General features: G+C 46.5%; 2 protein-coding genes across 2 annotated transcripts; both read left to right on the top strand.

Moving 5' to 3' along the window:
• Window positions 1-6983: 6983 nt before the first annotated feature.
• Window positions 6984-8168, top strand: LOC310912476 (uncharacterized protein; the record flags this gene model as incomplete). Its single annotated transcript, XM_083867069.1, has 3 exons — window positions 6984-7048; window positions 7725-7834; window positions 8065-8168. 3 exons carry the CDS (start codon window positions 6984-6986, stop codon window positions 8166-8168), a joined length of 279 nt encoding a protein of 92 aa, XP_083723195.1.
• Window positions 8169-10030: 1862 nt separating this feature from the next.
• On the top strand, window positions 10031-15209 carry ARPC5 (actin related protein 2/3 complex subunit 5). The gene is made up of 4 exons (XM_083867398.1): window positions 10031-10212; window positions 11144-11215; window positions 12954-13130; window positions 13926-15209. Exons 1-4 carry the CDS (start codon window positions 10069-10071, stop codon window positions 13986-13988), a joined length of 456 nt encoding a protein of 151 aa, XP_083723524.1. The 5' UTR covers window positions 10031-10068; the 3' UTR covers window positions 13989-15209.
• Window positions 15210-16764: the final 1555 nt, after the last annotated feature.

Below are 16764 nucleotides of genomic sequence, written 5' to 3'. Positions count from 1 at the left end.
CAATCTGAACACCAAGAGATTTACTGCAAATCCCTCTCCACAAGCAATTCTAACAATGCAGCTATCACCACATCTCCCAGGCCTTCAAGATTACTTTGATGGACATTACTTTTTTTTCCTGAGAAATATAATGTCTGTTTACAAGTGCATGGAAAGCCAAAGTTTAATCCAAGGATTACAGCCATTAAATTCTCCCATTCTCAATCAGACCGCTCCTCAAGCTTTAATTTGAAAATCCATATATTACTTGCTAATTTCCTTACAATTAAATACCAAAATCCAAAACATCTGAGATCATAGCTGACTTCTGGAAGAGACCCAAGAGTTAAGTCTCCAGGGAAGTCAGGCAAGGCCGATAATTGGGTTCAGACAGGGATATATATATGAGGTTTTATGACAGTGATACTGGATAACACTCTAGCCTTGCATTTTCCCCTCTTTTTCATCTTTACTCATTTCTTCCTTTTAAGAAAAGGTGACCTTTTTACTTGCCTCTCATCACTAATCAGACCTAGATAACACTAACTAACCCTTACAACAGCCTGGCTACTGAAGGTTTACTGAGGGGGTGAAGGACATGAGAAGGGAACAGTGTTGCCCCTCCAAGGTAATTTAACTCCAGTTTGAAGGTCTGGCCTTTTCCTGAGGCTGTGTCACCGCAACACGCTCCCCGATTGCATCTCCACAACAGGATGGGTCCCTTTCCTCCTCTCCCCCCTCCTTTTCTTTAATCACCATGGATTTCCTTCCCTGTAACCTTGTTGCCAGCTCTCAGCCTACTCCCTGGACAAATTAGAGATTCCTCTGGTTCAGTCTGCAGTTGAGGGACGAGGAAAGCACTTCCTCCAACAGTATTTAGACAAGTTGGATGGAAAAAAATATTCCAAAGGAATATTCAACTCATTAAATGTTGATTAACATAAAAATGCATTAAAGGAATGCCCTGCATGTAACATAGAGGGCATCAATGGACTTGTTCCTACAAGTTTAATCAAAAGTCGTAAGAAAATATGTGTATCACATCCATGTTATGACTAGTTCCAGGAGCAGCCCTCTCCCAGAACAATCCTATGGCAGCAAATCCTCTGCCTGTGCTAACCTGCCCTCTCTAATCTTTGCTGGGCTCTGCCCATACAACAACAGAATACACCACCCAGATCAAACACAGATATTAAACAGGTATGCTAAAAAAAGAGAATCCACAACAAAAGTTAATTAGTCTCCAGGGGAGGGAGACACCAGGGACTTTGAAATCCCTTCTCAGGACATTATTGTGCTTATTGTGCTGCAGGAAAAGTATCTTATCTAGGTCACTGTTTTACCTTTTCCTGCTCAATTATTTGAGGAATTGTTTTACTTTCCTCCTTAGTCTCCTTTGATGTAGGTATTCAGGCCAGCAACAGTGCAGAGTGGGGAGAAGGGTATCTTCAAAAACGTTTAATGAAGACCAAAAGGGAATTTTTTCAGTTTGTCATGTTTTCACTGCAAATAAAGGTGCCATTACAGCTGAGAGAGGACCTACACAATGATAGCTCAAAAAGGCCGTTATGGCTCTCAAATAACAGATTATGAACATACTTTTGTTTTAATCTTCTATCTTTCAGCCATAAACCAGAGCAGTAAGCCCTGAACCTCAGTACTCCCTGCCCATGCCAGGCAGTTGGAACTACACGACCTTTAAGGTCCCTTCCAACCCAAACCATTCTGGCACTCTCTGACAGGCCATTTACCTCCTGCAATTACTTTGTTGCCCTTAAGCCAATTTCCAGCAGAAAAACACCAGCAGTCCCCAAGCTACAACCACAGTTACAGCTGGACTGCAGCTTCCTGAGCTGAGGCAACTTTGGTGGAACATGTGACATATCCTAAATTCCTCCTCTGTCAAGAAGGTGAGTGGTCCTGCAGGTAGGGCTGACACAGGAAAAAATTTTCCCACCAGCTGTTTTCTTCATAATAAGGGGCGTGGTGGTGGGTGTAATATATTTTTTATTTATTTATTTTATATATATGTGTGTATTTTTTTTTCCCAGGGCTGCTGTTTTCTGTTAAGAGGAACCTCACAAAGCTGTGTCATTTCCTAATTATTATCTACACAGGCCAAGTGTGACTTAAAAAAATAATTTTATACTTTAGAGTAGTGTTTTCAGTTTGTGGTTCAATATATTTTTTAATATACAAAAGGTCATGTAGAATGGGGCAAGTGAAGTATAGAAGGTTGCTGCCCAGCAAACAGGGGTTCTTTCATGGAGTCATTAAATGGGTTGGAAGGGACATTAAAGATCATCTCATTCTACCCCTGCAGGGGCATCTTCCCCTATCCCAGGTTGCTCCAAGCCCCATCCAACCTGGCCTTGAACATTTCAGAGATGGAAGGGATGCAGGAATGAGATACAATCACTTAGGGCCACTTGGAAAGGGGAACGTGTGCAGCAGAGAAATACTTGCAAAGCATTGGCCTGTTTTTTTGTATATAAGCAGCAAGACAAAATGAAAACCCCTAAACATCCAAATATAATAAACTGAAGAAAAACATTAATTAAATCAAACACACAGCAAGTACAACATATATATAGGAAAAGAAATATATCTTGCCTTCAGCTGTGCAGTCTGACTCCATTCAGAGGCAAGGCTGCCAGAAGCAGCTTAAACCCCAGCTCCATATTGATGTAAATAAGGATCATACCTGCAGCAGCCATAGAACAGGGGCTGCCAGACCCTCAGCTCCTGGGCAGGACTTGCCCATCACAGGTGCTGCATAACTCAGGTGGGTCTGGGAGTCTCCAAATGCCTGGAAATGGGCACACAGAGCTGCCCTACACATATCACAGGAGCTGGAGTGAATTCCCCTCCTCCATACTGGACACATCACTGTATTCAACCATGACATAAAAGAAAAAAAATAGGCTTTCCTTCCTCTTCAAAAGGGAAATAGCAATGCCCTGAAATCACATTGCTTCCAGGCAGCTTCCCAAGCACACTTTGTTTTCATTGACTAAAGTAATGCCCAACAATGGCAATTGAAAGCAGATTTCCCTATACTATAAAAAGTCTTATTCTATTAGAAAATAGCAGGTTTTAAATCATGTAATTTAGCCAATACTTATCCCTGCATAGTGAAAGAAAATGGGGTATCCAGAATGTGAGTTGTTTAGGATGCCCAGGCTCACAGCATCCCCAGCAACTCTGGGTGTTCCCAAAGAACAGCAAACTCTGCCTTCTCTTTTTCCTTGACATACAGATACCATTTTCCAGTTTGATAGGAATCACCAGACAGCTGCTCTGGAAGGAGGAGATGGTAGGTGTAATTACTGCACTGGTAATCAGGATTTGCCTGGTTTACTCTGTGAACAGTCACAACTCCAGTGGGTTTTCTGCCAGCACAGCTCCCCTCATTCCTACAGAAGGGCCCAAAAGGAGACAGGTAGAAATGAGATCAGATTTGCACTGAACATTGTGCAATATTCTACATGTACAAGGCTCATAGTTCATACCAAAATTAAAATTACTGTAACTGTCTGTCTCATAGCACTTAAACCAATAATTGGTAAAACTTTCCCTGGTCCTGTGTTTCTGGAAACCATCTGAGCTCCACTGATCATCATGGAAGCAAATCTGTGTGTGCACACTAATCATTTGACCTCAAATCTTAAATTGCTTTCTGAAGTGATATTTTCTAGGAATGAAATATGTCTCTTTGAGTCACAAGAATCATCTTCATTTTAGATGAAGAAGATGAAGATGAAGAAAGAACATGAAGCAGAATATTTTATATACACATGTTATATATATGTGTATGTGTGTGAAATATGTATGCTATGTGCAATATAGGAAAGGCCTTTTCTTGCATCTCTAAACTTTCGTTTTCTTTCTCTGTATTTTCAATCTGTAAACACAGGCTCTTGGCAAGTTCCCTGGCTCTTTCTTAGGGCAAGAGGAAATCTGTCCAATTGTTTCACAAACAAAGCATCCTGATAACACTTTATAATTAATATGTAAGAATTTCTCCACCTATCATCTCTGGTGTGACCACACTCAATAGAACAGGACTTTTTTTTTTTAATAATCAAAATCTTGGGTTATTTCTGCAATTTTTCCTTATGATTTTTGCTGTCCCAGAATTTAATCTGGTTACCCTGTCTATGGCATGTAAATGTCCTTATTTGTCATTCCCCTTACAAACTGCTTGCTGCTCTGTGGGTTTCAATTCTACTCTTAATAGACAGAAAAGAGAAAAGTACTTCTTTTGAGGCACAGAGAAAGGGAAACAATCAAGATAATGAAGCCCTGGAAAAATCTCTGGAATTGAGGTGATAATTCAAATCACTTTGAAGTTAAACAAGCCGCATGAGGCAAATCTGGTGGAATGGTTTTGTGAAGGTCTGATTTTCACAGGAGCTCAAGGAGGAAACATTCCCAGCTCAGGACCTAAAACCTGGCTAATCTTCATGGTCCCTTGGCAGAGTGCAGAGCACCAGGGCCCTGCTCCAGAGGCAGGAGCAGAGCTCCTGTAGCACGAGATATCCCATATCCTCTTGTGTTCAATGAGCTGGAGACCAGGCAGTGTGAGGGCAGGTTACACCACCACAGCACGGGTTCAAACTGTCTGGATATGGTTATGAGCAGCTGTGGACAGATCTTGCTTCTTCCCTCTTATCCTTTGTTTCTTATTTTTAAAAACCTTAGGGCCACACAGGAATGTCAAGTCTCCAGCTCATTCCAGGACCATGTGACTACTCTGGACTTTGAACTCAGATAAACTCTCTACTGAATGGAAACTTGTAAAATGCTTCCAGAAAAGATTATTTTGCACCAGGCTGTACTAAGAAATGCAACAGAATTTCAACACTCACATTTCAGAGGCACAAAAGAGAGGAGCCTTCCTTGTCCTGAGTGCAGCATTTCAGGGGAAGCTCCAGAGCACCTTCTCCTCCATACAACAACAACACTTATACCAGCCTGTGGAAGCAGATCACGGTTTAGTTTGGGGAATAAAACATCCTATTCCATATAATGATGCATCAGCTTCTGTCTAATCAGTGCACAGAGTTTTGCTTCCAAAAGACATCTTCAGAAATCCCAAGATCACACATTTGCATCAGTAAAATCAGGTCCAAACTGGCCACATTGGGATGGATCCGAATTTCTGCATGCTTTTTAGCCTGGAGAGAGACTAGAGTTTATCTAATATTTGGATAAAGAAAATCCCAGCCCTGATCATTAGGGTGTTTTTCCCTAGGTGCAGAACATATGGCTCGGACTGTGACTCACTTCCAGATGGAGTCATTAGGGACTGTTTTCCCTGTGGTTTTCACTGGATAAAGCATTCCTCTCCAGTTCTTCCTGTGAACATTTGTACCCTGTCATGGGGCACTAATCAGTACCTCCTGCCCTCTGCCCCAGAGAGGCATTTTAGCAAAAAGCGAAATAATTTCTTGAAGTTATAATTATATCCCAGTCCCCTCCAAATATAGGTGGAAGGAGCAGAGATAGAACTATAATTTTAAGTATAATTGGAGAGATAGAGATAGATAGAGATAGATAGAGATAGATAGAGATAGATAGAGATGGATTTGTTAATCTCATTTGGAGTTCCCAGGGATCCATGAGACACTATCTCTTGTATCAGAATGGTGGCTCGTGGAGAGGGACAGCACTGGCAAAGGAGCCAAAAGTTGATGCTGCACATCCAGAAATGCACTTTGGTTGTGGGAATACTCTTCCAATTAATCCATCCAATGGGGTAGTTTGGGATTTGACTCCCATCCTGTAAGGATGTGACACTGTTGATTGAGGAGATGAAAATTTGAAGGGTTTTGATCAGAGCAAAACACCAACCAAAGAAAAAGAGGCAACTTTCAGGGGGAGATGTAAAATTCCCAGTGGCTCTGGTGGAAAACCTCTAGAGACACACAGACTGAGCTCGAGAAGCAATCTGCTCCATCCAGCAGAAAACGACACAGATCCCTGAGGTGCGACATTGCCATCCTGTGGCCATCCCAGCTCTGCAGGAACACCAGCAGAGCAGGAGGAAGCGGAACGTTATCTCAGATTTGCAGCCTTTTCAATGGTCTTTAGCACTGGCAGCCTACAGGAGAACTGGCGAGGGGTGATCCCCTTTCCTGACATCCCTCTCCAAAGAAAAACATTTCATTTTTGGGTCACTTTTGGGTCATTTCTCCAGACCTGCCCTCCTTTATGCCAGGGAGAAGAGGCATTTCCTATTCCCCGAGGCAAAGAACTGCCAGGGTGACATTACACTGCACAGAATAGAGCACAATTGACCATCCAAAATGTACAGAAACACCAGAAATTACAAATGGAACATTCCTGATGTCAGGAAGCCGATCTTTAGGAGTAATCTGGATGAGAATAGCACAATGGCCTGGATCAGGAAGGAACTACAGCACATATATATGTGAAAACATATGAGGACAATATACAGAAGTTAGTGTAGAGTCAGGAGTGGAAAGCAAAGCAAATTAACAAAATGATGAATTTAAGGCAAAAATTAAATACTGACAGAGTGCAAAACAGGGTTGAATGCAGAAGTGAGCTGTGATAAAATATGCAGATGGCAATGTTTCACAGTGGAGCAGCAACAGAATTTAACAGGATCCAGGAATGAAGAGGGGCAATGAGAGCAGCAGTGAAGACAAATAATTTCCTGCTTAAGTCAAAAGCTGTTAATCCACACAAAATTTGTGTTTGCCTTCCTCTGATACCCTGGTACAAAGCATGATTGAGCTTACTCACAGATTGGCCTACTGCTTCCTGGAATTACAGCCTCAGGGAGGGGCACACAAACTTCCTAAGAAAGGGAAAACCCTGGTACAGAAGTACAACAGGAGTTTTCTGTCCAGCTGGCAAGTCAGGCAGATAAACACACAAATCATTTGGAAAGAAACTCAGTTAGATATTCCTTAGAACACCCAGATTTCAGCTATAACAATCTTGTAGCAAGACTTCACTAATAAAAAAGGGCAATGGTATCGCTTGAGAAATTAAAAAAAATATTGACAGGCACAGAACAGCAGCTCAACTCCCACAGGTACCTGGTCCTGCAAAGGCAAATTCTGTTTGTGTTCCTGACTCCCAGCAACTGGCACCTGGAAACACCTAAAGAATCTTCCTGCTGTCACCATCTCATCTGGGGCCAAGCCCCTGCACTTGGAAAGATCCTTCTGCATTGAACTGCCCAGACCAGGGAGGAGCCTTTTCTGTACCCCAGAATTTGCAAAGAAAAATTGCAAGAGCCCTAAAAAGCCAGTGAAAATTAGATAAATATTTGCTATTACCCTGAGCCAGACCTGCTGATATGGTAACTACACCTTTTAAAGTTTTTTTTAATGGTGTTTGCATGTTTTTCTGCCAGATTGAATCATGGAATCACCTGTAACAATCCTGAAAAGTGTGGTTGTTTCAATTGTGCAGTTTCTTCTCTCTTGGGTAAAAGAGAAAATTTTACTCATTTTTTAGTAAAAAGGCCAGTTCATGAATAATACCCCCAGGCTCCAAGAAAGAGTTTTGTTCTCTGTGTCATCAAGCAAGTTTCCATATGCTGCTACAAGTTTCAGTAGTTTTTCACAGCCGCCTGTGCAAGCATCAGTTGCAATTTCTCACCCTGCAAGAGGCTCAACGCTGCTGCATGAGGAAAATGTTCAGCTTCCTGCTGGGGCACCTCACACCTCACTCTGCATCTCCTTCTCTTGGCCCTGTCTGTGCAGGGAGAGTCCCCCCGGGGCTCTGTGGGACCCCTGCACCCTGTGTCCCCGGGTGACCCTGCAGAGGCTGCCAGGAGGGACATGGCCATACCTGCTCTGCCCCTTTGTGTGTGGCATCACAGGGGCAGCCCCTCCTCACCCACCTCTGCCAGCAGCTGCACAAAACCAACACCAAACTAACCTAACAGGAATTAAAACATGTTATAGGGCAGCCTTTCCCCAGGGAATGCAGGAGAACCCTTCTGGACAGGAGAATTTAAAGGCTTTTTCCTCTCTCAGCCCAGCCTTTCCCAACAGCCTTTCCCAGCCGTGGGAGGCAGTCTGCTTCCTCGGATGTCTCCAGGCCAAGGAGGGCCTTTCCCAGGTGCCTTTCTGCTCGTTCAGAGGGAACAGCTATTCCCCAAAGCCAGAAATATTGTAAGGCATTTAAAAATGCCAAAGGATTAAGTCAGTGGAAGTCCTCATTCTGAAGTGTTTCCCTGTGGCACAGACCTCCTCTGAGGATGGCACAGATCCACCCAATTTTGGTGTGAAACTGAGATCACAGATGGCAAAAAAACACCAATAAAGTCCCCTCCTGACAAATTTAATAACCCATGGAATAACTGTGGGTCTCAAATAATAGATTATGAACATACTTTTGTTTTAATCTTCTATCTTTCAGCCATAAACCAGAGCAGTAAGCCCTGAACCTCAGTACTCCCTGCCCATGCCAGGCAGTTGGAACTACACGACCTTTAAGGTCCCTTCCAACCCAAACCATTCTGGCACTCTCTGACAGTCCATTTACCTCCTGCAATTACTTTGTTTCCCTTAAGCCAATTTCCAGCAGAAAAACACCAGCAGTCCCCAAGCTACAACCACAGTTACAGCTGGACTGCAGCTTCCTGAGCTGAGGCAACTTTGGTGGAACATGTGACATATCCTAAATTCCTCCTCTGTCAAGAAGGTGAGTGGTCCTGCAGGTAGGGCTGACACAGGAAAAAATTTTCCCACCAGCTGTTTTCTTCATAATAAGGGGCGTGGTGGTGGGTGCAATATATGTGTGTGTGTATTTTATATATATATGTGTGTATGTGTATTTTTTTTTCCCAGGGCTGTTGTTTTCTGTTAAGAGGAACCTCACAAAGCTGTGTCATTTCCTAATTAATAATAATATAATAGGATAATTATTATACATAGGCCAAGTGTAACTTAAAAAAATAACAGTCAGGCTGTGGCTATTTTTTAACTCTCAAGGTCACTAGGTGTTGTTGGAGTAGGGGCTCCCTGAGCTCCCTGTCCCTTGGAGGACACACTGTCCGAGCAGGGCAGCTCCAACTTCACTTGGAGCTCACACAGGGTCCTGCCCAGCCTGGCGCTGTCCTGGGGGTGGACAGAGGGATCCAGATAATCTCGGGAAGTGGCTCATGGAAATCTCATGAAATTTAACAAGACCAAGTGCTTCTGCTGCACGTGGGTCAGGACAACCCCCGGGGTCAATCCAGGCTGGGGAGGAGCAGAGGGAGCAGCCCTGGGAGAAGGACTTGGGGCTGCTGTGGGTGAGAGCTGGAGCTGCCCCAGCCCAGAGCCCCCCGTGCCCTGGGCTGAGCCCCAGAGTGGGCAGCAGGAACGGGGGATTCTGCCCCTGTGTCCCTGTGCCCAGGTGAGACCCCACCTGCAGAGCTGCCCCAGCCCTGGGGCCCAGCACAGGGGGGACCTGGAGCTGCTGCAGAGAGTCCAGGGGAGGCTCCAGGATGAGCAGAGCGATGGAGCAGCTCTGCTGGGAGGAAAGGCTGGGACAGATGGGATTGTTCACCTGGGGAAGCTTCGGGGGTGACCCCACTGTGGCCTTGCAGTGCCTGAAGGAGCTGACAGGAATCACGAGGAAGTCAGTCAGAGCATGGTGACAGTAACAGCAAGGCTGTGACTTCAATTCCGGTACGGGCCATTTACTCAAGAATTGCATTCGAGGATGCTCGTGGGTCCTTCCCAACTCAGAATATCCTGTGAATCTGTGAAACTTCAAACTGAAGGACAGTAGGTTTAGATTGGATATTGGGAAGAAGTTGTTCCCTGTGAGTGAGGCCCTGGCACAGGGTGCCCAGAGAACCGGTGCCTGCCCCATCCCTGGAACTGGCCAGGCTGGACAGGGCTTGGAGCAGCCTGGGCTGGCGGAAGGTGTTCCTGCCCGAGGCAGAGGTGGGATGGAAAGGGCTGTAGGGCCCTTCTAGCGGAGGCCGCCCCAGGACTGTGCAGCGCCCCGAGCCCCCCCTCAGCGCTCCCGCTGCGCCGGCGCCGCTCGGGGCGGGGCGGGGCGGGCCGGGGCGGGCCGGGCCGGCGGCGGCTGCGCGGGGCGGGCGCGGCCATGGCGAAGCACACGGTGTCCTCGGCGCGGTTCCGCCGGGTGGATGTGGACGAGTACGACGAGAACAAGTTCGTGGATGAGGAGGACGGGGGCGACGGGCAAGCGGGGCCCGATGAGGGCGAGGTGGACTCGTGCCTGCGGCAATATCCTGACGGGAGCGGCGGGGGCGGAGCGGGCGCGGCCGCCGCCGGGGCGGCCTTATAGGGGAACGTCGGCCAGCGGCACCGCGGCGGGCGGGAAGGGCTGCGGGGAAAGGGACTGGCCGGACAGGGGGACACGCTGAAGGGAGAAAGGTCTGGCAGCAGAAAGAGGTTGAAGGGGAAGAGGCTGACAGCAGGAAGAGGCTGAAGGGGAAGGGGGCTGGCAGAGGGAAGGGAAGAGGCTGAAGGGAAAGGGGAAGAGGCTGACAGCAGGAAGAGGCTAAAGGGGAAGGGGCTGGCAGCAGGAAGAGGCTAAAGGGGAAGGGGCTGGCAGCAGGAAGAGGGGCTGAAGGGAAAGGCCTGAAGGGGAAAAGGCTGAAAGGGAAGAGGCTGGCAGGGGAAGGGGAAAAGGCTGAAGGGGAAGGGGCTGGCAGCAGGAAGGCGGCCCAGCCTCCTCCCCTGCCCTCAGCAGCCGCAGTGCCCCGGGGCAGCGCTCAGGAGGTGTCCGGGGGGATGTTCACAGCGGGTTTCCTGTGCCCAGAGAGTTCCCGTGCCTGCTCCCAGGGCTCCCTGGTCACCCCTGCCAGGGGCTGCCGCTGGGCTGCTGTCCCCTGGCTGGATGTGCCGAGCTGAGACCTGTTCTTGAGGGCTACAGATTGCACAAGTGATGGAGGGTGGTTTCTTTTACTTGGAGCCTTATTCAAGGAAAGGCTTAGGAAATACTCAACAGTCGTGGAACTATACGGCTGCTTGTTGATGCTGCTCCTGCCTCAAATGGCCTGAAAATTGCTGTCTTAGGCTGTAATGTCTTCTTAGCTGGTGAGGGAATCCTTGCATCAGTGTGTTTTCAGTCATGCACAAGCCAGGTACAAGTATGGCTGTCCTGGTACTTGATGTCCATGCACTTGGTGTCTGGTCCTTAACCCTCTGGCACAGGGAACATGATGGCTGCACTGCAGGCAGCTCTGAAGAACCCTCCCATCAACACAAAGAACCAGGCAGTGAAGGTAAAATAGCAACTGCTTGCTCCTGGGTTACTCCCTAAAAATCCTTTCCTATCTCTGTTACCTCTGTGCAACTGGTTGTACCTTGAGGAGGCCAGAGAAGCAGAATTTAGGGTATTCCCTGATGTTGAAACGTCCATGACCACAAGTGCTTTAATCTTGTTCAGAATACAGTAGCTCAGGTGTCACAGGTCCCTCTACCTTGGTGCTGGGTCAGCTGTGGTTCTCCTGCCAGTGCTGGTTGTGTTCTGTGTGCCCAGGCTGTGTCTGACTCACACCAGACATGGCAGCTCACAGATGTAATAATCGTTGTGTGCTCAGGGAACCAGGTTGCACTTGTCACCTCTGACTAATGAAACCACCAGCATTGAGCCTACAAAAAAGGAAGAATTGGTTTTTATGACATCCAATCAAAACGAAGCTGTTAAAACCTCAGGAAAATGAGCCCTCCCCCTGTGACAGAGTGTGGGAGTCTCCTGGGTACGTGCATTTCTGAATATCCCCAGGATGAGTCCTGAATAGCTCATGATTGCAGTCGTGGGAGGAACAGGCTGATAAGATAGGGCATTGCCCAGCTGGTGAGTGCCTGCAGTCACTTCTCCCTGCCTGAGGAGAGGCCCAGGGGCATGGTTCCCTGCTGCTTGCTTCCTGGCAGAGCTGTTCCTGCAGCCCCAGCCCTTTCCCGAAGGGTTTCACAGAGCTCTGGGAACCAGCTGTTACAAATAGGGCTCTATAGCTTTGTCCTCACATTAATGATTTGTTTCCATTAGCCCTCTATTGAAAGATTTAAGAATACACTTGGTGCTGGAATTGTAGAGGGCAGAATGACTGAACATTAATTCCTGCCTTAACTTTTTGTTATCTTTGGAACATAATTTTACTTACAGTCATAATGAGAAGTCTTGCTAAGCCAAGTAATTATGGGATATTAATTTGGGCAGGAAAACTGACATCCATAGTTTTTGTAGGAAGAAGCTGCCTGAAGTGTTTGTGTGATGGAATTATTCAAAAGTCCAGCGACCCGGAGACATTCTTCTCTTATCCTCCCTCAGTTAGTGATGGATGAACAGGAAGAGCTGCTCCTTGCTGATTACATTGCTAATTGCTGCTTGTAAGCACACCACACACATTCCCAGGCCTGAAATGACATCCAGATCAATGGTTATTAATGCTTAATATTAATGGCCAGTTTGCAAAGTTTGCAATCCAGTGTGTCTAGGATAGCAGCTGACTGCTTAGAAAACATGTGGCTTCCAGCAGTCACCTCTTCCAGGCTGCCAGTGGCATTTCCCTGGATTATAATGGTTGTGTCACACTTTTTTTTTACATTACAGAGGTATGGAAATGTCACATTTTTACACTACAGAGGCATGGAAAAGGCTCTAGTAGGAAGGGGAGCCAGACAAGCACTTGATTACTATAATTATTCTGGAACTTGATAGGTCTTGAGCTTCCATATGAGCATTTATTATTTAACCACGATTAAGGGGTGGAGAATTGCAAACACAGACAAAGAAAAGTAAAAACTTTAGAGAAACTAAAGCAGGGCAAATGTGTTAAACTCTTTTATGTTGTTTATCCTTGGGAGGATGTGTCTGTTTTATCTTACCATGACAAGCTCTTCACACACAGTCCTCTTCAGAGCTGTTAAAGAGGAAAATGCTCTAATTCAGTTTGTTTGAGAGAGTGTTTGGCTGCAGCTGACACGAGTTTGGCCGTGTCTGTGCCTGCCTATTGACAGGACCGTGCTGAGAGCATCGTGCTGAAGGTGCTCATCTCCTTCAAAGCCAATGACATCGAGAAGGCGGTGCAGTCGCTGGACAAGAACGGGGTGGACCTGCTCATGAAGTACATCTACAAGGGCTTTGAGAGCCCCTCTGACAACAGCAGTGCTGTGCTGCTGCAGTGGCATGAGAAGGTGAGTGTGTGGGGACAGCTCCTGCCACAGTGCCCAGGCCCTCAGCCCCTTCCTGTCTGGTGAGACTCAAGTGCCACATTCAGGCTGTGACAAGGGAATGGCCCTGGAGCTCACAGCTGAGTTATATCTCCTGCCCACTGCTGCTTCCTTGGGTAAACACCCAACAGTTAAAATCTGGGTTTCTCTTAGACTGAGGCAAACAAAATGCTTTCATCCATTGGTTCAAGTAGGCTGAAGGAGCATTTCCTTCCTGGAGGGAAGCAAAATTTGCACCTTGGTTATGCAGGGAAATGAAAGCTTAAGTAAAGTTAAATAGCTTTCTTGAAATTGAGTATGATTATTGTACCCTGGCTGCTGGTGTTTTGTGGATGGCAGGAAGATACTCACATGCAATATAAATGTGATCCAAGTAATTTCATAGACTACCAGAAAAGTTTGGGTTGGAAGGGACCTTAAAGCTTATCTCATTTCAGCCCTGCCATGGGCAGGGACACCTTCCACTGTCCCAGGTTGCTCCAAGCCCTGTCCAGCCTGACCTTGGACACTGCCAGGGATCCAGGGGCAGCCACAGCTTCTCTGGGCACCCTGTGCCAGGGCCTCCCCACCCTCACAGAGAAGGATTTCTTCTTGATCCCTAACCCTACTCCCTGTCAGTTTGAAGCCCTTCCCCCTTGTCCTGTCACACCAGGCCATGTCCAAAATCCCTCTCCATCGTTCTTGTCAGCCTGTTCATGTCCTGGAAGGCTGTAGCTGCCTTGGCCTGGTGTTGATTGATTGCCATGTTTCCCTTCCCAGGCGCTGGCTGCCGGAGGAGTTGGCTCCATTGTGCGTGTCCTGACTGCCAGGAAGACAGTGTAACTGCAGCAGGGAGTGTCACCAGGTGTGACTCCAGCAGGGAGCCGCTGCTGCAAGCCCTGACCCCTCCTGTCCTGTCCCGGCACGGCGGCCCCAGGGCAGCCCTGTCCCCAGCTTTGCCTTTGCCCTGCTGCTTCTGTCGTACCCCACCAATTATGTGCATTGTGATCTCTTCTGCAGTTCAATTCTGGAAAATTATGAAGGTGGAATTTTACTTCTAACAGGAATATTTGGTACTCACCAGCCTTTCAGTGATGTATTCAGTGATGTAAACAATTTGATGTTTAGGGTGATTTGCATTTGTGTGTAATCGTGGCAGATTTGGACCTGACTCTCTGAGCAAATGCTGAGGGACACAGGGCAGTGTCTTAATTTTTTTGCTAGCCAAGCAGTGTTTTGAGCTAAAATCTTGATATTTGAGAAGTGGGGCAGCTATTATTAACACAGGTAACTGGACCACGTTGCCTTTGGTCAACCTCTGACCCTACACCCATGAATAGGAGAGAAGAAAAGCTCTTTTCCAACCCCAGTTATCATTCCAGAGAGCTGAGTATTTTCCTTAACCTGCTCAGGTTCCTTGCCATCAGTCTGATGCTGGGTCCACAGTGGGAAGGTCACAGTGAGATGGAGTTGTCCATAGTGCTGTTTGGAAAGTGGATTTTAAAAGGTTAATGGCCCATTTACACTGGAGCCCAGCCCAGTGAACTCTTCTTATTTTGGGGACCAAAGATCCTGAGGAGAAGAAGAAAAAGCAGCTTTTACACAGCAAATCACCTTTCAGCAACTGAGAAGTGATTTGGTTTTGTCAAGCACAACTAAAGGGCTGCTTGAGGTAGTCTGAGAAACATATCCTGGTATCAACACCATCTTTGCAGAGCCTCCCCTATTTTGTTTTCTGGTTGTGTAGGGTCTGTAAGGATACCAGACAGCTCACATTCCTGTTGCATTGTGCCTCATCGTGTTAGCTAGTGGGCCAGTCAGGTTCCCAAATAAAGAGGAGCATTTTAAAGAATTAGGAAAGCCTAGGGCATCCCAGACCATAGATCACCATAGAAGGTTTGGGGCCAGGACTGAAATTCATGTGTTTTAATTTTACTATTTTACTACAGTTCCGTTGTGTAAAAACTATTGGGGACCTTGTGAAATCTTTGCTGTTTTTTGATATCTGCTTTGTTTTTTGTAATAATAATAAAGACCAGACAATAAACCATCACTGAATATTTACTCGTTGTCTGACATGCCTTCAATGGGGACAGGAACCAGAATGGTTACCCTTAAACCTGTGCAGAACACAGGCACAACCACAGGAGGCACTGAGATCACCAGGTAGGAGACACAGCCTTGCTAGAGAAGCTACAGAAAGCATCTAGGTTTCACCCATAGATGTGTACAGATTCTCCTGGTCGTGCAGTGAGGGTTCTGTCCTTACAGCTCTGCCAGGGACTGTCATTGGCTTCTCTGGTTCTTTGGGTTAAGACAGTGATGAACCTCATTTAAAAAAAATAAGCTGTAATCCCAGAGCAGTGGAAAATATTTTCCAAAGCAATTGATGCCAAAGCAGATTGGTTGCCTCTAGATGGCATTAGATAAATGAAGTGAATAAAAAGAGTGGTCTTAAGGTTTTGCAGATCCCTTAGGTGAAGCTGTAATGGATTTAGGAACATTTACAGAACACGTACCTCTGTTTCTGTTCAAGGATTTGCTGAAATGGATTGATGTGGAGATAGGGCAGGATTTGCAGGGGCAGCTCTGCTGGTAATGAGTGATAGGAAGGGAGAAAGTAAATCTAGTCTTAAAAAACAGCCTCTTTCCTCCAAATCCTGCCTTGCTTGTATTGGTGGATGGTATGGACAGCATGAAGGGTTCATATTCCTGTTAGGAGAAGAAAGTTTCAAAGGAGAACCTCATGCTGGTCAGACTGGGAAGGGTGGCAGTTTGCAGAGCTCTGCTGCCTTCAGCTTATGCCCAGAGCATGTGGCAATGGCACCTTCTCAGTCACATCCTGCTTTTGTGCTAGCCAAGAGCCACTGCTGTCCTCACATCCACCTCACTGTCTGCCACTGTTTGGGAAAAGAGGCAAAACCCCCAAGTCCTGTGCAGAGAGCTCCAACCTGCCTTCTTGGCAACGAGCTGGACATGCTCCTCGGCTTCTCCTGCCCAATAAAGCTCCTCACAAAAAGGCCTTCCCTTGTGTGTAATGGGGGGTTCTTTGTGCCTGAATCAGTCTCTTTTTTTGACTCTTCAGAAATTATAAACCTGTACATATTGTTGCTATACAAAGTCAAAATATGCACTGCACCCCAGCTGCATTTTGGACATTTCTCTATTTCTGACCCACCTTATTGGCAATCTGGGTTTGCTGGATTCAAAGAATCTTCCACAGGAAATATCACCATCTCCCTTACTTCCTGTTGGACGTTCTGGTAGAAGAAACAAGTTTGCCTACAGAGTCAGCTTTGGGCAGAGAAAGGGGAACAAGAGACTCGCTCTTGCAAAAAGGGCTGTGTTTATCACAACTCTGAAATCTCACTGTTAAATTACAAATACCCAGGCAGAAGGACAGCTGCTATTAGCATTCCAACAGAGACGATCTTTCATCCTCCTCCAGCTCCCCTTGTATTGGTTTTCGGATAAACCTGACCAAGCAGTGCATCAATTCAGACAATTAAATGAGCAGAAAATTATGCCTCCAATAAGGTGAACCTTTTGCTGCTCCATGGAGTCTCCCATCCCTCACAGGGATCAGAAAAGGCACCTAGAGGGGTGTTTTTACACTCAC

The sequence above is a fragment of the Zosterops lateralis genome (genome assembly GCF_965231275.1).
Source record: "Zosterops lateralis genome assembly, chromosome: 9".
Classification (NCBI taxonomy): Eukaryota; Metazoa; Chordata; class Aves; order Passeriformes; family Zosteropidae; genus Zosterops; species Zosterops lateralis.
Note: the sequence above shows the minus strand (reverse complement) of the source record. Positions and strands in the feature narration are given on the sequence as shown.

What these genes read in the sequence shown, in the direction of transcription:
- ARPC5 (XM_083867398.1), top strand. Translation starts at nt 10,069, where the DNA reads ATGGCGAAGCACACGGTGTCCTCGGCGCGGTTCCGCCGGGTGGATGTG. An exon ending in CAAAGAACCAGGCAGTGAAG is followed by an intron (nt 11,216 to 12,953) that starts GTAAAATAGCAA and finishes GCCTATTGACAG; the next exon opens with GACCGTGCTGAGAGCATCGT. An exon ending in TGCTGCAGTGGCATGAGAAG is followed by an intron (nt 13,131 to 13,925) that starts GTGAGTGTGTGG and finishes TTCCCTTCCCAG; the next exon opens with GCGCTGGCTGCCGGAGGAGT.